This window comes from Chiloscyllium plagiosum, unplaced genomic scaffold (genome assembly GCF_037043375.1).
Source record: "Chiloscyllium plagiosum isolate Xiang-an unplaced genomic scaffold, Cpla_swu_hap1 HiC_scaffold_33, whole genome shotgun sequence".
Classification (NCBI taxonomy): Eukaryota; Metazoa; Chordata; class Chondrichthyes; order Orectolobiformes; family Hemiscylliidae; genus Chiloscyllium; species Chiloscyllium plagiosum.
Window position 1 is genome coordinate 20,222,964 of NW_028270171.1, and position 20,319 is coordinate 20,243,282.

Consider the following 20,319-nt stretch of genomic DNA (forward strand, 5'->3'; position numbering starts at 1 on the left):
GGTGGCATAGAATCAACAAATTATTTTCATTTGCTCTCATCTCTTAGGCAATGTCATAAATCTTGAAGTTTGGTGGCATTTAGTACACTTGTCTTTATTTGTCAGTGCATTGAGTATAGGAGTTGGGAAGTCGTGTTGCACCTGAGCAGGACATTGGTCAGGCCACTCTGGGAATACTGCATTCAGTTGTTGTCTCTCTCCTATAGGAAAGATGTCGTTAAACTTGAAAAGGTTCAGAAAATAATTACAAGGATATTGCCGGGGTTGGATGGTTTGTAGGGAGAGGCTGAGGCTATTTTCCCTGGAGCATCAGAGGCTGAGGGGTGACCTTAATGAAGTTTATGAAATAATGAAGGGCATGGATAAGGTGAATAGCCAAGCCTTTTCCCCAGGGTAGACGGGTCCAAACCCAGAGGGCATTGGTTTAAGGGGAGAGGGGAAAGATTTAAAATGGACCTAAAGGGCAACTTTTTCAGGTAGAGGGTGATGCCTGTATGGAACAAGTCAGAGGAAGTGGTGGAGGCTGATACAATTACAACATTTAAAAGGCATCTGGATGTGTGTATGAATAGGAAGGGTTTAGAGGGATATGGGCCAAATGTTGGCAAATAGGACTAGATCAATTTTGGATATGTGGTTGGCATGGATGAGTTGGACCGAAGGGCCTGTTTCTTTGCTGTACACCTCTATGACTACAAATAAATGGGCTAAAGATCTGGGCAGAACCTACTGGAATCAAAAGAAAAAGTTTTCATCATCTTCGATCAGCTACATGGTAAATATTCAGATTGCACAAACCAATTTCAACCAACAGCATCAAACTCCGGGCAATAACAATAAATAGAAAACTGAACCTTTTGAAGTGGCTAAAACTAATCAACAATTTTTTAAAAATGCAGGAAACAACAAAAAGAAAGTTCAGTTTGTGCATACATTATTGCAAAATAGGTTTTATTTATTAAGTTATTTTGTTCAAACCCTAAGTCTGGACATTCTAAAATTCAGTTAGAGACAAATAAACACATTAAGAAAAATTCTTAAGTATTTTTGTAGAGTTTAAGGAGAAAAAGCTGCCATCTTGTGACAATGATCTGTAATTACATTGGTGCAACATTGGATTTTCATAGAATCCGGATAGTGTGGAAGCAGGCCACTCAGCCCATTGAGTCTACATGGACCCTCTGAAGAACATCCCACCCAGACCCAACCCCTTACCCTATCCCTGTAACCTTGCATTTTCCATGGCTAAACCACCTAGCCTGCATATCCCTGGACACTAAGGGCAATTTAGCATGGCCATTCCACCTAACCTGCAGATCTTTGGACTGGGAGGAAACCAGAGCACCTAGAGGAAATCCTCGCAGACACAGGGAGAATGTGCAAGCACCACACAGACAGTCGCCCGAAGGTGGAATCGAACCCGGGTTACTGGTGCTGTGAGGCAGCAGTGTTAATCACTGAGCCACCGTGCCATTTTCCATTATAAAATTGAACCCAGGGAATTTGCATTAAGCTATTTTCAAACTTACATCAAACTATTTTCATTTACTCTGATCTCTTAAACGATGTTATAAATCTCGAAGTTTGGCGGTGAAGAAGGCATTTGGTATGCTTGTCTTTATTGGTCAGTGCATTTAATATAAGAATTGGGACGTCATGTTGCAGCTGAACAGGACATTGGTTAGGCCACTTTTGGAATATTGTGGTCTCCTTGCTATAGGAAAGATGTTGTTAAATTTGAAAGGGTTCAGAAAAGATTTACAAGGATATTGCCAGGGTTAGAGAGTTTGAGCTATAGGGAGAGATGGAATAGTCTGAGGCTATTTTCCCTTGAGCGTCAGAGGCTGAGGGGAGACCTTATAGAAATTTATAAAATCATGAAGGGCATAGATAAATATTAATAAATGTAAACGTAAAAATAGTTATCATATACAGTAAGAATATGCCATCATGAACATTCCAATCGGGTGTATTTTGGTTCATTGATATGGATGAGGTGTTTATTTTATGGAAATATTGGGAAACATGCTCATCACTGAGGAGAGCTGTATAATTTTCATTCTAAATGACTCCAGCTAAGGTAGGCCCCTCCCACCTGGGCAAACTAAATATAGATTATTTATGATATCTACAACACATGCTCCACTGAGGTAATATACACTTTTTATTAACGTGTTTCAATGGATTTCAAGTGACAGTGAGGAAGAAAGAGTTAAGTTCTAAGAGGATATAAAAGGATTGCTCAGATGGGCAGATCAGTTGCAGATGGAATTTATCTGCAATAAATGGGTTGATGCACCTCAGAAGAAAGAACTATACAAGAGAGTACTCAACGAATGGCAGGTCACTGGGAAGCTCAGAGGAGCAGAGGGAACTTGGGACGTTTGTCCAGTTTTATATGCAAATTATCTCACTTTTAATTCGGCTATTTATTCAGAAATCTCACAGACAATCAAGTGCTGAAACTATTATTTAAACTTTATTAGATGAGACCCATCAAGCAAGCAAGATCAGCCTCACAACCCAACTTTGCTATTACCCAATTAATGGTGGAACTCAGCTACAATTCCAACAAGCAGTGTCTGTGTCTGGATGTGTCCAGGGTTCGAATCTCATTGAGCATTGTTCTCCTGAGTTCTGCTCCAGGAATTCTGGAATTGAATTCTAATCTGATTTTCCATCCTTCAAGTTTGTGGTGTGATGGTATTAATATTTTTTTAGATTCTTTCATCCACAATATTGATTACTCCTCTGTCACCATCAAGTCTGCAGCTTGCCTTCTTATCAGAAGCAGCTTCTCTGTTCCTTGTTATATTGTCTGTTGAAGGCACAGCTTTCCTGGTGATTAATTCTTTAAATTCTTCTATAGAACAATCTGTTGTCCTTGCAGCATAAAACAGCCAGTTATAGAGTCATAGAGATGTACTGCACGGAAACAGATCCTTTGGTCCAACTCGTCCATGCCGACCAGATATCCCAACCCAATCTAGTCTCACCTGCCAGCACCCGGCCCATATCCCTCCAAACCCTTCCTATTCATATACCCATCCAAATGCCTCTTAAATGTTGCAATTGTACCAGCCTCCACCACTTCCTCTGGCAGCTCATTCCATTCACGTACCACCCTCTGCGTGAAAACGTTGCCCCGTAGGTCCCTTTTATATCTTTCCCCCTCACCCTAAACCTATGCCCTCAAGTTCTGGACTCCCCCAACCCAGGGAAAAGACTTTGTCTATTTATCCTATCCATGCCCCTCATGATTTTATAAACCTCTATAAGGGCACCCCTCAGCCTCCGACGCTCCCGGGAAAATGGCCCTAGCCTATTCAACCTCTCCCTATATCTCAAATCCTGTAACCCTGGCAACATCCTTGTAAATCTTTTCTGAACCCTTTCAAGTTTCACAACATCTTTCCGATAGGAAGGAGACCAGAATTGCATGCAATATTCCAACAGTGGCCTAACCAATGTCCTGTACAGCCGCAACATGACTTCTCAACTCCTGTACTCAATACTCTGACCAATAAAGGAAAGCATACCAAACCTTCTTCACTATCCTATCTACCTGCGACTCAACTTTCAAGGAACTATGAACCTGCACTCCAAGGTCTCTTTCTTCAGCAACACTCCTAGGACTATTAAGTGCACAAGTCCTGCTAAGATTTGCTTTCCCAAAATGCAGCACCTCACATTTATTTAAATTAAACTCCATCTGTCACTCCTCAGCCCATTGGCGCATCTGATCAAGGTCCCGTTGTAATCTGAGGTAGCCTCCTTCGCTGTCCACTACACCTGCAATTTTGGTGTCATCTGCAAACTTACTAACTATACCTCTTACGCTCACATCCAAATCATTAATATAACCGATGAAAAGTAGTGGACCCAGCACCGATCCTTGTGGCACTCCACTGGTCACAGGCCTCCAGTCTGAAAAACAACCCTCCACCACCACCCTCTGTCTTCTACCTTTGAGCCAGTTCTGTGTCCAAATGGCTAGTTCTCCCTGTATTCCATGAGATCTAACCTTGCTTACCAGTGGGGTTCCATGGGGAACCTTGTTGAACACCTTGCTGAAGTCCATAAAGATCACGTCTACCGCTTTGCCCTCATCAATCCTCTTTGTTACTTCAAAAAATTCAATCAAGTTTGTGAGACATGGCTTCCCATGCACAAAGCCATGTTGACTATCCCTAATCAGTCCTTAGCAATCCACATGTAAATCCGATCCCTCAGGATTCCCTCCAACAACTTGTCCACCACTCACGTCAGGCTCACCGGTCTACAGTTCCCTGGCTTGTCCTTACCACCTTTCTTAAATAGTGGCACCACGTTAGCCGACCTCTAGTCTTCCGGCACCTCACCTGTGACTATCAATGATACAAATATCTTACAAGGGGCCCAGCAATCACCTCCCTAGCTTCCCACAGAGTTCTAGGGTACACCTGGTCAGGTCCTGGAGATTTATCCATTTCTATACGTTTCAAAGTTAAAAATCACACAACACCAGGTTATAGTCCAACAGGTTTAATTGGAAGCACACTAGCTTTTGGAGCAATGCTCCTTCATCCGGTGGCAATGGAGAGCTCAATCCTAACACAGAATTTATAGCAAAAATATACAGTGTGATGTAACTGAAATTATACATTGAAAAATTGATTATTTGTTAAGCCTTTCATCTGTTAGAATACAGTGATAGTTTCACTTCTTTCATGTGTAAATCACAAAACCTTTTTTTAAAAAGTTGCATTCTCAGGTTAGCTGTTAACAATGGTGATAGCTAGACAATATGTTGAAGGTGTTAGCCCCCTGTGTTTTCTGTCTATGCCATGATATTTAGATTGATTCTAATCTAAAAAGTGAGATAACGGAGTTTTACATAAATTCATGCAGTTTTTGAGCTCAGAGTTCTACATGAATACATGCAGTTTTTGAGCAAAGTACAATGTAACTCTGCAAGTACAAATTCACCCCACAAAATATATGTGTGCATATGGGTCTGTGTGTGTCTGTCTGTTTGGGGTGGGGGTTGTGAGTGTGAGAAAGTGTATGTGTGTGTGTGTGTGTAGTGAGTGCAGAGTGTCTTAAGTCTGTGAGGGCGTGCATGTGTGAGTGTGGGAGTGTGTGTATCTGTAAGGGTGTGTGTGGCTGTCTGTGTGCGCGTCTGTGTGTATGTGTGTCTGTGTGTATGTGTGTATAGGAGAGCCTGTGTGTGTGAGAGAGTGTGTGTGTGTAATGAGTGCAGAGTGTCTTAAGTCTGTGACGGGGTGCATGTGAGAGTGTGGGAGTGTGTGTGTCTGTAAGGGTGTGTGTGGCTGTCTGTGTGCACGTCTGTCCTTGTTCCTTCACAACTTATTTCAAACAGTTTTTTTTTAAATTTCCAAAATATACTTTATTCATAAAAATATCTTTATACGGACATCTTCACTGAAGTACTTCAGTTCTGTGCAGTAGCACATGAAGAAACAAACAAATATTGGAGTTTGACTCTCTCTAGGAAACAAACCAAAGGTATTGTATAAGATTATTTTTGCATATATTTGAGGCACCAGGAGGGTCTGATAACTGAACAGACCCCTATTTAATTTCAGGCTGAACGATTTCAGACAATGGTCTTTCCCCACCACCCCTTGGCAACAGCTGCCCCAAGCTTTAGTGCGTCCCTCAGCACATAGTCCTGGACCTTGGAATGTGTCAGTCTGTAACACTCACTCGGGGTTAACACCTTGCTCTGGAAGATCAACATGTTTTGGGCAGACCAAAGAGCATCTTTCACCGAGTTGATGGTACTCCAAGCACAGGCGAAGTTTATCTCGGTGTGCGTCCCGGGGAACAGACCATAGAGCACAGAGTCCGGTGTCACGGAGCTACTCGGAATGAAGCTTGACAAAAACCAATGCATCTTTCTCCAGATTTTCTTTCAGTTATTGCTGCTTCTTTCAAACACTATCACAGATGCTCCTCTTTCTTCATTACCACAGATCCCTGAAGGTGGTAGGACAGGTTAGTAGTGTAGTTAAGGATGCATAATGGACACTTGCCTTTATTGTTCAGGGCTTAGATTATAAGAGCAGGGCAGTGATGTTGGAGTCGTACAGAACTTAGATCACAGCTGGAGTAGTGTGTGTGGTTCTGGTCCCCACACTATAGGAAGGATGTTTTGCACTGGAGGGGGTGCAGAGTAGATTCACCAGGATGTTGCCTGGGATGGAGTGATTTGGCGATGAAGAGAGCTGGATAAGATTGAGGTGTTTTCTTTGGAGCAGAGAAGGTTGAGGGGGAACCTGACAGCAGTGTATAAGATTATGAGAGGCGTGTTCCCCTTAGTTGAAGGGTCAATAACAAGGGCATCATTTTAAAGTGAAAGGCAGGTGGTTTAGAGGGGGCTTGAGAAAAAACATTTTCACCTAGAGGCTGATGGGGGTCTAGAGTGCACTGGAGAGTAGTTGAGGTGGGAAACCTCACAATCTTTAAAAAGTACTTGGAGGAGCATTTGAAGTGTCATAAACTTAAAACTATGGGCCTAGTGCTGGAAAATAGGGTTAGTGTAGGTAGAACTGTATTTTTGGCAGCACAGATACAATGGGTCAAAGGGGCTCTTCTGTACTGTATAATCATATGATTCCATAATTCTAGATATGAGGTTACTCCAAATCACTAAAACTCAGTGTTTGGGGAATCAAAAAGACCATCAACCATTATCTGAAGAGATCTGGAATAAAAGAAGGTGGACATGATTCAGGTCCATTGTACCCTGAAGGTGGCTGCACAGGTGGATAGTGGTCAAGAAGGCATATGGTATGCTTGCCTTCATCGGACGGGGTACTGAGTATAAGAGCTAGCAGGTCATGTTAGAATTATACAAGACTTTGGTTCGGCTGCATTTAGAATACCGTGTACAGTTCTGGTCACCACATTACCAAAAGGATGTGGACACTTCGGAGAGAAGGTTTATGAGGATGTTGTCTGGTATGGAAGGTGCGAGCTATGAAGAGAGGTTGAGTAGGTTAGGATTGGTTTCATTAGAAAAAAGGAGATTGAAGGGGGATCTGATTGAGGTCTACAAAATCATGAAGGGTATAGACAGAATGGATAGAGATAAGCTTTCTCACAGGGTGAGGGATTCAATGAGAGGTCATGCTTTCAAGGTGAGAGGTGAAAAGCTTAAGGGGGATACATGCAGAAAGTACTTTATGCAGAGGATGGTAGGCGACTGGAATGCATTGTCAGCAGAGATAGTAGAGGCAGTCATGGCAGATTCTTTCAAGGTACATCTGGACAGATGCATGAGTCTTTGGGAAACAGAGGGATACAGATGCTTAGGAATTGGGCAATAGGTTTAGACAGTGGATTTGGATCAGCTCAGGTTTGGCGGGCTAAAGAACCTGTTCCCGGGCTATAAATTTTTTTCTTTGTTCTTTGATGCTACAGACATATAAAAAGTGAAGTTGCTATAGTCCCAGAGGACCATGGGCTGTTGTCTCATCAGAGAGAGAGAGAGAGAGAGAGAGAGAGACAGATGACGGGGGATGGGGGTGGTTTAACCTGAGAGTCACCACAATTCCAGCGCGGGGAAAGGTTGAGAAGCAGAGTCCTTCATGGTAATCTCAGCCAATATGGGAATTGGACCACATAAAGCCATGGCTAGACCCCCATTCTGAGAAGTGCTTTTTGATTTGTGTGTGAAGAGGGATATGTTGGGTTTGAGGTGTTGCAATACTCAGAACATGAGTGGCATGAAACGTGTCAAGATTATGAGCACAGATGCATGATCTTGCCAAAGCAGATGCTTGCCAGGGAGGTGACAGATAAGTCATTTGATAGATGATGGATAAAAGATAGATAAAATTTGGAATATTAGATAGCAGTGTCATTAACTCCATGTAATCTAGGTTTTAAAAAAATTATTTGTGGGATGTGGGTGTTGCTGGCATTTATTGTCCATTCCTAGTTGTCCTCGAGAAGGCGGGGGTGAGCTATTTTCTTGAACCATTGCAGTTCACCTGCTGTGGGTTGACCCACAATGCCATTAGGGCAGGAGTTCTAGGATTTTGATCCAGTGACAGCGAAGTAACAGTGATATATTTCCAAGTCAGGATGGTGAGTGGCTTGGAGTGGAATTTGCAGGGGTTGGTATTCCCATGTACCTGCTGCTCTTGTCCTTCTATATAGAAGTGTTTGTGGGAGTGGAGGGTGCTGTCTAAGGATCTTTGATGAATTTCTGCAGTGCATCCTGTAGATAGTACACACTGCTGCTACTGAGTGTTGGGGATAGAGGAAGGGGAAGCTTGTGGATGTATGCCAATCAAGCGGGCTGCTTTGTCCTTGATGATGTCAAGCTTCTTGAGTGTTGTTGGGGCTACACCCATCTAGGCAAGTGTGGGAGTATTCCATCACACTCCTGACTCATGCCTTGTAGATAATGGACAAGTTGTGGGGAGTCAGGAGGTGAGTTACTTGCCACAGCCTCTGACTTGGTCTTGTAGCCAACTGCGAGCTTGTTGCAATTCCAGTTGAGTTTCTGGTCAATGATAAGCCCCTAGGATGTTGATAGTGGGGGCGTCAGTCATAGTAACACCATTGAATGTCAAGGGACGGTAGTTAGATTGTCTCTTATTGGAGGTGGTCATTGTCTGGCATTTATGTGGTGTGAATGTTACTTGCCACTTGTCAGCCAAAGCCTGGATATTGTCCAGATTGTATTGCATTTGGACACGGACTGCTTCAGTATCTGAGGAATGGTGAATGGTGCTGAATATTGTACAATCTTCAATGAACGTCCCCACTTCTGACCTTACGATGCAGGGAAGGTCATTGAGGAAGCAGCTGAAGATGGTTGGGTCAAACCCTTGTGAGGAGTGCAGAGATATCCTGGAGCTGAGATGACCTGCCTCCAACAACCAAAACCATGTTCCTATGTGCCAAGTACGATTCCAACCAGCAAACAGTTTGCCCCAATATCCATTGATTCCAGATTTGCCAGGGCTCTTTGATGCCTAACCGAGTTGAATATGGATTGGATCCAATCAAGGTGACAGTGGAGATTGCGGGCTTGAGCTTGGAGCTTGTCTACTCTGACCCACACCCCCCTCCCCCTTTAATTTTGTTTCTCTTTCACTTTCTTTTCCTCTTTCACTACTCCTTTTCTTAGTTTAATTCGACATACCTTCGACAAAGTGTGACTCCGTGCGGCGCAGAGGATTGTGAAGGAGGAGAGCAAGCCAGCATGGGGGAGCCGAGTTCAATGTAGCAGCGAGAGAGGTCGCTGGTATCGAGGGTGGTCATCCCAAGCGATGACGAGAGCAGGAGCGGGCAGGAGGGGCAGGGAGGCTGAGATCGAACCCAGGGCGGGTGTGAGACTGAATCCAGAGTTGGGGGAGGGGTGAGTTTGAGCCGGGTTGGGGGATGGGGTGAGATCGAGCCCCGGGTGGGGTGGTGTGGGGGTGAGATCCAGCCCGGGGCAGAAGGTGGGCGTGAGATCGAGTCAGGGGCTGGGGGGGGGGGGGGGGGGGGGGTGAAGGTGAGATTGTGCCTGGGGTGGGGGGAGGGTGGTGGGTGTGGGATCGAGCCCAGGGTGGAGAGTGGGGGTGAGATTGTGACCGGGGCAGGGAGTGGGGGAGGGATTGAGCCTAGGGCAAAGGGTGGGGGTGAGATTGTGCACAGGGCAGAGGGGGTGGTGAGATTGAGCCCAGGGTGGGAGGAGATGGTGGGATCATGCCGGGGGCGAGGAGTAGGGGGAATGGGATTGAGCCTGGGTTGAGGTACGGGTGAAATCGAGCCCGAGGCAGGGAGGGTGGTGAGATTCCAGTCTCAGGCAACTCTCTGTGTGGAGTTTGCACGTTCTCTCCCATGTCTGTGTGGGTTTCTGGCAGGGGAGGTGCTGAGTGTGTGGGGGAGGACCACCTGATGTTGTTGTGGGCCTGGTCAAAATGGCCATCAACAGATTTAGGCAATGGGTTGTGGACGTGGCAGTGAAGAAGGAATTTAGTACACTTTCCTTTCTTGATCAATGCATTGAGTACAGCAGTTGGGAGGTCATATTGCAGATGACCAGGACATTGGTTAGGCCACTTTTGTAATATTGGGGTCTCCTTGCTATAGGAACGATGTTGTTAAACTTGAAAGGGTTCAGAAAAGGTTTACAAGGATGTGGCTAGAGTTGAAAGTTTTGAACCATAGAGAGAGGCTGAAAAGACTGGGATGTTTTTCCTTGGAGCGTCAGAGGCTGAGGGGTGACCATATAAAGGTTTATAAAATCAAGTGGGGCATAGATACGGTGAAGAGCCAAGGTCTTTTGCCCAGGTTCGGAGAGTCCAAAACTAGAGGGCGTTGATTTTAGGTGAGAAGGGAAAGATTTAAGAGGGACCTAAGGGGCAATATTTTCACGCTGAGGGTGTTGCGTGGATGGAACAAGCTGCCAGAGGAAGTGGTAGAGGCTGGTACAATTACAACATTTAAAAGGCATCTGGATGGGTATATGAATAGGAAAGGTCTCGAGCGATAGGGGCCACATGCTGGTCAATGGGACTAGATTAACTTAGGCTATCTGGTCGCATGGATGAGTTGTATCGATGACTCTATGACTCTAAAGGGCATATTTTTAAGGTGAGAGGAGAAAGATTCAAAGGGACCTGAGGGACAGCAATTTTATACAGAGGGTGGTTCATGTGTGGAATGAGCTGCCAGAGGAATTGGTAAATGCAGATACAGTCACAGCATTTAAAGGATATTTGGGCAGGTACATGGATAGGAAAGGTTTAGAGGGATATGGGCCAAACGCAGACAAATTGGACTAGTTTAGTTTGAGATGTCTGGTATGAGTTGGACTGAAGGGCCTGTTTCTGTGCTGGATGACTCTATGACTCTAAATAGTTATTGCTGACCAGCACAGACTGGATGGGCTGAAGGGCCTTTTTCTTTGTTGTAGACTTTATGTCTCTATGACTGTATATATCCAATTTAATACAAATAGCTTCCAGGTATAAAAATAAGCTCACAAAGAAATGATTTGCATTCATATGGTAGTTCAGAATGAATCCAAATCCTTCTCAACCAAGGAGATTAGTGTAGTTACTGTTGTACAATGGGGTGAGTGGATGGGGGAAGAAGTGAATATATCTTCATAGTTGGAAAACTCCATGGACAAGATGGTAAGTGGATGTGTTTAGAGGCAGTATAACAGTAGTAAACCTGAAAGAGGATTTGGTCAAGAGTTAATATTCAGAGATGAGTGCCCATTAGGATTTCCTGTGATATTGGGACCAATAATTGCATGATAGTATAGAACCTAGACATTGTTAAAATGGAGAATGAGATTGGAGCTTCTCACCTTGCACTTATCAGGATTAAAAGTCAAAACAACCAATTTTCTTCCTGTACAAATCATTATTTCCTTTCTAAATTTGATTTTCTTGAGTTTCAATCCTGGTATGTCAAGGTGAAAAAGTGATTGGAACCATTGATTATGAGATCCTTGATTGGGATTGGGCCAATCAGGGAGTTGTGGCTGACAGATATAAACAGAGGATTCAGAGAGTCTCCTGACTTCAGGGGACTGACTCTGAACTGGCTAGCCACGATCAGTGTACAGTGCATAGGGGGTGACCTGGTGACAGGATATAGGCCTCTGTGCAGTTATTTTGCATCCCATGTCCCACTTTAGCAACATTGGAGCCAGGTTGGTAGACATGGGCCACAATAAGAACTGAATCTTAAATTAGCATGATCTTTGTGCATCAGAGACTGGTTTGTAAATGACTTTGTTTCCATTGTAGTCAGATTATTGTCATGGCCGGAAACCAGATCGAGGTTATACTTATTGTCATTGCATCATATTCTGACTTATTTAAAAACTTCTTTTCTAATACGTAAAAATCTATCGTGAACTTTCGCAACCGGATTGATTCTGCCAGTCTGAGTTGGGCGGATGTCAGAGTAGCAACCAGAAACCAGATTTCACAATCTCAGTGTGACCTTGAAGTCGCTCAGTCCCCAGGCCACTCGGGGGTTTCAGTGGAATCAGCACTTTAGTGTGAATACCTAAGCAGCAGGCTGATGTGCAGTGTTGTTGTGGCTGTGGAAACTGAGTGAAACCGCAAACTCAGAAAAGCCACGGGCCAAAGAAGCCGAGTGTGTAGGTGAAGCGGCTCAGAGACCAGCATGAACAGCTTGCAGAGGGTCATCTTGATGTGGCTGAATTGTAAGTATTGCATCTACCCAACTGGGTTACTGATCCAATTGCTTCATTACTTCTCCCCATCTTCTTACTGTCCGTTGCGCCCATGCATTTGTGAAAACATCTATTTATTCAATCATTCATCAATTGGATCCCAATTTCTAAATCCGCTGGATTGCCACCACTGATTTATTGGATCCCAACAGCACTGTTCATGTGCCTTCAGCTCGAAGGCTGCAGTGCTTTAAGAAGTTGGCTCAAGGAAATTTGGGGGTGGACGATAAATGCTAGTCCAGCCAGTGATATGCGCATCCAACAAGTAAGTCGACAAAACTGTACCCATTGCATGAAAATTATAAAATAGGAAGAAAATTGGCCATGATCTAGATGCATGGCAGAGCAGCATTGATAGAGTCTGATAGAGTCATAGAGATGTACAGCACGGAAAAAGACTCTTCAATCCAACTCGTCCATGCTGATCAGATATCCTAAATTAATCCAGTCCTATTTGCCAGCATTTGGTCCATCTCCCTCTAAACTCTTTCTGATTCACCCATCCAGATACCTTTTAAATGTAATTATTCCTATTTCCAATGTTAATTAGATTATGGCCTCTGTCTTTCTTAGATCCCTGTCTTAATCTTTGGATCTAGCTATACTGTTAACACTGTTCATTGGTTCCCCTTAGAGTTGTAGCAATATTTCATAATGTTATGCGAGTTTAAAGACGAAATGCGCAATTTGAAAATGCTGCACAAATATGGTTGGCGTTTGCATGTTCACCTTCGGGAACATTGGGGGAGAGTAGGGAGGTGATCACCAAATGGTTGAACTATGTTTGAAAATATATAGACTCCTTTCCTTGGTCCTCAAGTGGAACTTGAAACCAAGATATTAGACTCATTAACTGAGACACAGTTCATGTATCTGAAGACCACCCTATGTTACAAGTGGGGAACTTAAAAGTTGCCCCTTAAGTCCCTTTTATATCTTTCTCACAAATCATCATGGCAAGTTGAGGGTGGATTTATAATAAGGTAGGCAGAGACTACAGCCATGTCCCCGGTTTCAGATATTCTTGTCACCCTCTTAATGTTTACTTGTTTCTTCTGAATACAGATAATTGCATCATGGCACGGACTTCGTGGATAGCAGCGCTGTCTGGAGAGACAGTGAGCCTGGGATGTGAGATTCAAAATAGTTCAGATCTGCTGTACTGGTTTGTGCAATTTCCCAGCCAGTCTCCAACTTCACTGTTATATCACCATCGCACCGGCATCACCGCCACTTACTTTAATGGTTTCGGGTCTCGTTTCTCTCCCTCGTTTGATTCATCCACTCAAAGCTCTCAGCTAAGGATCACAAATGTCAGTGTTTCAGACACTGGGAACTACTACTGTGCTTTCAGAGTACACGGTGAGATGAGATTCGGGACAGGAACCATGCTAACAGTAACAGGTAAGAAAGTGACCACTCTCTCACCTGAACACAGTTTGCTCTAAAAGATTAAAATCTCCGAGGAATGTAGACTTGAGGTAGAGAGATCTTTAAGGTGTTACAAACAGGTCCAGAAGATAATCAAGGAGATTAAGAGAATGCTGGCCTTTATTATCTCCAGTACTAAAGGCGAGAAGGTATGTTTCAATTGTACAGAGCCTGGTTAGAGCATACCTGGAATCACTGTGAGCTGTTCTGGGCGCTACACCTCAGAAAGGAGATATGGATCTCAGTGGGTGCGCAGGATCTATTTACCAAGCTTATCTCCAAGACCGAATTAAGTGGAGAGATTGCACTATTGTTATGTATTGACAAAATTGTGACAATTCAGTAGGAGGTCACTTAGCCCCCTGTCTCTGTACGGGCTCTCCAAATGAGCAAATCACTCGCTGCCATTCTCCCACCTTTTCCCTGTAACCCTGCACACTCTTCTTTTATATATAACCGTCTAATTCGAGATAAACACCAAAAGAGCTGCAGATGCTGTAAATCAGAAACATAAACAGAAATCGCTGGAAAAGCTCAGCGGGTCTGGCAGCATCTGTGGAGAGAAATCAGTTAACATTTCAGGGGGGTCAGTTCTGAGGAACGGTCACTCGATCGGAAACATCAACTTTGATTTCTCTCCGCAGATGCTGCCAGACCTGCTGAGCTTTTCCAGCAATTTCTGCTTTTGTCTAATTCTAGCTTCAATCTCGACTGAAGCTCCCACCATCATAAACAGTGTCTTAAACATTTGCTGCAATAAAAAGATCTTCCTAATGCCGTTCCTTTTTACTGATTACTCTAAACCTGTCCCCCCTCATTCTCGATTCTGTTACCGAACAGGAACTCCCTGTCTAATCTGTGCAGACCTCTCATGCTTCTACCAGGTCCTCTCTCAGCTTTCTTCCCTTCAAGAAGACTGGTCCTAACTTCTCCAATCTACCTTCATTCCTGTTCCTCATCTTGGAACAAGTTCTATTCAGCTTGACTATACTCACTTTGAAACCTTCACATCTTTCAAGTGTGCAGCCCAGAGCTGAGGCTAGACTAGTGTCTGGTAGAAGTTCAGCATAACCTCTTTGCTCTTGTATGTCCCTATGTTGCCAGAGTTGGAGGGTTTGAGTTATAAGGGAGAGGCTGAATAAATTGGGGCTGTCTTTAGAGTGTCAGAGGCTGAGGGGTGACCTTATAGAGATTTATAAAATCATGAAGGGCATAGGTAGGGTGAATAGCCAAGGTCTTTTCCCCTGGGTAGAGGAGTCCAAAACTAGAAGGCATAAGTTTAAGGTGAGAGGGGAAATATTTAAAAAGGAGCTTAGAGCAACATTGTCACGCAGAGGGTGGTGCATGTTTGGAATGAGCTGGCAGAGGAGGTGGTGGACGCTGGTACAATTACAATATTTAAAAGGCATTTGGATGGGTATATGAATAGGAAGAGTTTAGAGGGATATGGGTCAAATGCTGGCAAATGGGCCTAGATTAAGTTAGGATGGAGGACAGGAAAACTTTCTGGCTGTTAGAGCTGCTCCTTTTTTTTGAGGTATTTTAGGTGTTGTTCCTCGAATTCCAAGAGCAGCAATTACTGTTTTATATGCTGTTCCATTGTTTTGGAACTTTGGAAAAAAAAGTCAAAACAACAGCAGTTTAAAAGGGAGAAGAGCAGACAAAGGAAACACATGGCGAGGACAGTGCAGGAGAGAGAGAGAGAAAAAACCTGCACAGTTACCGCCTTTGCTGTTTGAATTCGTGTATCGCTGGACATCGGAGTGCATCTGGGAAAATTAACAAACAGTGAAATTCACAACTAATCTTGGAGGAACTGTTGGGCGAAGTTCACAGCACAGAATCGGATAAGTTAATTGTTGTTTTAAGTCTGTCCAAGAGAAAGGCTGCACTAGTGGGTACAGTGGATTCTTTCTTGATTATATGGTTTTGGAGATAAGTCTCTTGATTAAACTTAAAATATAAGCCATAGCTATTAATTTAACCTGGGGTAGTGTTTGTAGAGGAATAAGACGGTGTTATTTTCTGGGTCTGTAGATTGTGAAGGAGCAAAAATGGCCTTTGCAGTGATATGTACTACTTGTCAGATGTGGGAGTTTAAAGAGAGTTTAAGGGTTACTGCAGATTATATCTGCCACAAATGCTGTTGGATGCGAATCTTATCAGATCGAGCGGATTGGTTGGAGAGACAAATAGAAGCGATGAGGAATTTGCAACAGCAACAGTATGTGATGGATGGCAGTTATAGGAAGGGGGCAATGTCTCAGATACAGTCACATAGATGGGTTAACTCCAGGAAGGGTAAGGGAGGTAGGCAGCTAGTGCGGGAGTCTTGTGTGGATATACCCATTTCAAACAGGTATGCTGTTTTGGAAAATGTAGGGGGTGATGGATTCTCAGGGTAACGTAGCATGAACAGCCAAGTTTCTGGTGTTGAGACTGGCTCTAATGCAACGAGGGGTACGTCGGCTTCCGAGAGATCAATTGTGTTAGGGGATTTTGTAGTCCGAGGTACAGACAGACGTTTCTGTGGCCAGCAGAGAAAAAGCAGAATGGTGTGTTGTTTCCCTGGTGCCAGGATCAAGGATGTCTCGGAGAGGGTGCAGAATGTTCTCACGGGAGAGGGGGCCAACAGGAGGTCACTGTCCACATTGGAACCAACGACATTGGAAGGGAAAAGGCTGAGACTCTGAAGGGAGATTACAGAGAGTTAGGCAGAAATTTAAACAGGAGGTCCTCAAGGGTAGTAATATCTGGATTACTCCCAGTGCTACGAGCTAGTGAGGGCAGGAATAGGAGGATAGAGCAGATGAATGCATGGCTGAGGAGCTGGTGTATGGGAGAAGGATTCACATTTTTGGAACATTGGAATCTCTTTTGGGGTAGAAGTGACCTGTACAAGAAGGATGGATTGCACCTAAATTGGAAGGGGACTAATATACTGGCAGGGAGATTTGCTAGAACTGCTTGGGAGGATTTAAACTAGTAAGGTGGGGGGGTGGGACCCAGGGAGATAGTGAGGAAAGAGAACGATCTGAGACGGGTACAGCTGAGAACAGAAGCGAGTCAAACAGTCAGGGCAGGCAGGGACAAGGTAGGACTAATAAATTAAACTGCATTTATTTCAATGCAAGGGGCCTAACAGGGAAGGCAGATGAACTCAGGGCATGGTTAGGAACATGAGACTGTAATATCATAGCAATTAAGGAAACTTGGCTCAGGGATGGGCAGGACTGGCAGCTGAATGTTCCAGAATATAAATGCTACAGGAAGGATAGAAAGGGAGGCAAAAGAGGAGGGGGAGTGGCATTTTTGATAAGGGATACCATTACAGCTGTGCTGAGGGAGGATATTCCCGGAAATACATCCAGGGACGTTATTTGGGTGGAACTGAGAAATAAGAAAGGGATGATCACCTTATTGGGATTATATTATAGACCCCCCAATAGTCAAAGGGAAATTGAGAAACAAACTTGTAAGGAGATCTCAGCTATCTATAAGAATAATAGGGTGGTTATGGTAGGGGATTTTAACTTTCCAAACATCAACTGGGACTGCCATAGTGTTAAAGATTTAGATGGAGAGGAATTTCTTAAATGTGTACAAGACAATTTTCTGATTCAGTATGTGGATGTACCTACTAGGGAAGGTGCAAAACTTGACCTACTCTTGGGAAATAAGGCAGGGCAGGTGACTGAGGTGTCAGTGGGGGAGCACTTTGGGGCCAGCGACCATAATTCTATTCGTTTTAAAATAGTGATGGAAAAGGATAGACCAGATCTAAAAGTTGAAGTTCTAAATTGGAGAAAGGCCAATTTTGATGGTATTGGGCAAGAACTTTCAAAAGCTGATTGGAGGCAGATGTTCGCAGGTAAAGGGACGGCTGGAAAATGGGAAGCCTTCAGAAATGATATAACAAGAATCCAGAGAAAGTATATTCCTGTCAGGGTGAAAGGGAAGGCTGGTAGGTATAGGGAATGCTGGATGACTAAAGAAATTGAGGGTTTGGTTAAGAAAAAGAAGGAAGCATATGTCAGGTACTGACAGGATAGATCGAGTGAATCCTTAGAAGAGTATAAAGAAAGTAGGAGTATACTTAAGAGGGAAAGCAGGAGCGCAAAAAGGGGACATGAAATAGTTTTGGCAAATAGAATTAAGGAGAATCCAAAGGGTTTTTGCAAATACATTAAGGACATAAGGATAAGTAGGGAGAGAATAGGGCCCCTCAAAGATCAGCAAAGCGGCCTTTGTGTGGAGCCGCAGAAAATAGAGGAGATACTGAATGAATATTTTGCATCAATATTTACTGTGGAAAAGGATATGGAAGATATAGACTGTAGGGAAATAGATGGTGACATCTTGCAAAATGTCCAGATTACAGAGGAGTAAGTGCTGGATGTCTTGAAACGGTTAAAGGTGGATAAATCCCCAGGACCTAATCAGGTGTACGCGAGAACTCTGTGGGAAGCAAGAGAAGTGATTGCTGAGCATCTTGCTGAGATATTTGTATCATCGATAGTCACAGGTGAGGTGCCACTGTTTAAGAAGGGTGTTGTGGTTCTGTTCGCCGAGCTGGAAGTTTTTGTTGCAAACATTTCGTCCCCTGGCTAGGCGACATCATCAGTGCTTGGGAGCCTCCTGCGAAGCGCTTCTTTGATGTTTCCTCCAGTCTTTATAGTGGTCTGTCCCTGCCGCTTCCGGTTGTCAGTTTCAGCCGTCCGCTGTAGTGGTTGGTATATTGGGTCCAGATCGATGTGTTTGTTGATGGAGTTTGTGGATGAATGCCATGCCTCTGGGAATTCCCTGGCTGTTCTCTGTCTGGCTTGCCCTATGATAGTAGTGTTGTCCCAGTCGAATTCATGTTGCTTGTTGTCTGCATGTGTGGCTACTAAGGATAGCTGGTCGTGTCGTTTCGTGGCTAGTTGATGTTCATGTATGCGGATAGTTAGCTGTCTTCCTGTTTGTCCTATATAGTGTTTTGTGCAGTCCTTGCATGGTATTTTGTACACTACATTAGTTTTGCTCATGTTGGGTATTGGGTCCTTCGTTCTGGTGAGTTGTTGTCTGAGCGTGGCTGTTGGTGTGTGTGCTGTTATGAGTCCTAGGGGTCGCAGTAGTCTGGCTGTCAGTTCCGAGATGCTCCTGATGTATGGTAGTGTGGCTAGTCCTTTTGGTTGTGGTATGTCCTCGTTCCGTGGTCTTTCTCTTAGGCATCTGTTGATGAAGTTGCGCGGGTATCCGTTTTTGGCGAATACCTTGTATAGGTGTTCCTCTTCTTCTTTTTGCAGTCCTGGTGTACTGCAGTGTGTTGTGGCCCTTTTGAATAGTGTCCTGATGCAGCTTCGTTTGTGTGTGTGTTGGGGTGGTTACTTTCATAGTTTAGGACTTGGTCTGTGTGTGTGGCTTTCCTGTATACCCTTGTAGTGAATTCTCCGTTCGGTGTTCTCTGTACCATCACGTCTAGGAATGGGAGTTGGCTATCCTTTTCTTCTCTCGTGAATCGGATTCCTGTGAGTGTGGCGTTGATGATCCGGTGTGTTTTTTCTATTTCCGTGTTTTTTTTCCGTGTTTAAGAAGGGTGTTAAGGACAAGCCAGGGAACTATAGACCAGTGAGCCTGACCTCGGTGGTGGGTAAGTTGTTGGAGGGAATCCTGAGGGACAGGATGTACATGTATTTGGAAAGGCAAGGACTGATTCGGGATAGTCAACATGGCTTTGTGCGTGAGAAACCTTGTCTCACAAACTTGATTGGATTTTTTGATGAAGTAACAAAGAAGATTGATGAGGGCAGAGCAGTGGATGCAATCTATATGGATTTCAGTAAGGCGTTTGACAAGACTCCCCATGGGAGACTGATTAGCAAGGTTAGATCTCACGGAATACAGAGAGAACTAGACATTTGGATACAGAACTGGCTCAAAGGTAGAAGACAGAGGCTGGTGGTGGAGGGTTGTTTTTCAGACTGGAGGCCTGTGACCAGTGGAGTGCCACAAGGATCGGTGCTGAGCCCTCTACTTTTTTGTCATTTACATAAATGATTTGGATGCGAACATAAGAGGTACAGTTAGTAGGTTTGCAGATGACACCAAAATTGGAGGTGTAGTGGACAGCGAAGAGTGTTACCTCAGATTACAACAGGATCTTGACCAGATGGGCCAATGGGCTGAGAAGTGGCAGATGGAGTTTAATTCAGATAAATGCGAGGTGCCGCATTTTGGGAAAGCAAATCTTAGCAGGACTTATACATTTAATGATAAGGTCCTAGGGAGTGTTGCTGAACAAAGAAACCTTGAAGTGCAGGTTCATAGCTCCTTGAAAGTGGAGTTGCATGTAGATAGGATAGTGAAGAAGGCGTTTGGTATGCTTTCCTTTATTGGTCAGAATATTGAGTACAGGAGTTGGGAGGTCATGTTGCGGCTGTACAGGACATTGGTTAGACCACTGTTGGAATATTGCGTGCAATTCTGGTCTCCTTCCTATCGGAAAGATGTTGTGAAACTTGAAAGGGTTCAGAAAAGATTTACAAGGATGTTGCCAGGGTTGGAGGATCTGAGCTACAGGGAGAGGCTGAACAGGCTGGGGCTGTTTTCCCTGGAGTGTCAGAGGCTGAGGGGTGACCTTATAGAGGTTTACAAAACTATGAGGGGCATGGATAGGATAA

At 44.1% G+C, this 20,319-nt stretch overlaps 1 protein-coding gene across 1 annotated transcript in view; it reads left to right on the top strand.

The window, feature by feature from the left end:
- Nucleotides 1–12,156: 12,156 nt before the first annotated feature.
- LOC148141244 (uncharacterized) overlaps nucleotides 12,157–20,319 on the top strand; it is a 36,667-nt gene continuing 28,504 nt past the window's right edge. Inside the window, exons 1-2 of the mRNA XM_087978112.1 lie at nucleotides 12,157–12,196; nucleotides 13,292–13,630. Of these exons, the coding sequence (XP_087834238.1) occupies nucleotides 12,157–12,196; nucleotides 13,292–13,630 (379 nt within the window). The remainder of the gene's footprint in view (nucleotides 12,197–13,291; nucleotides 13,631–20,319) is intronic.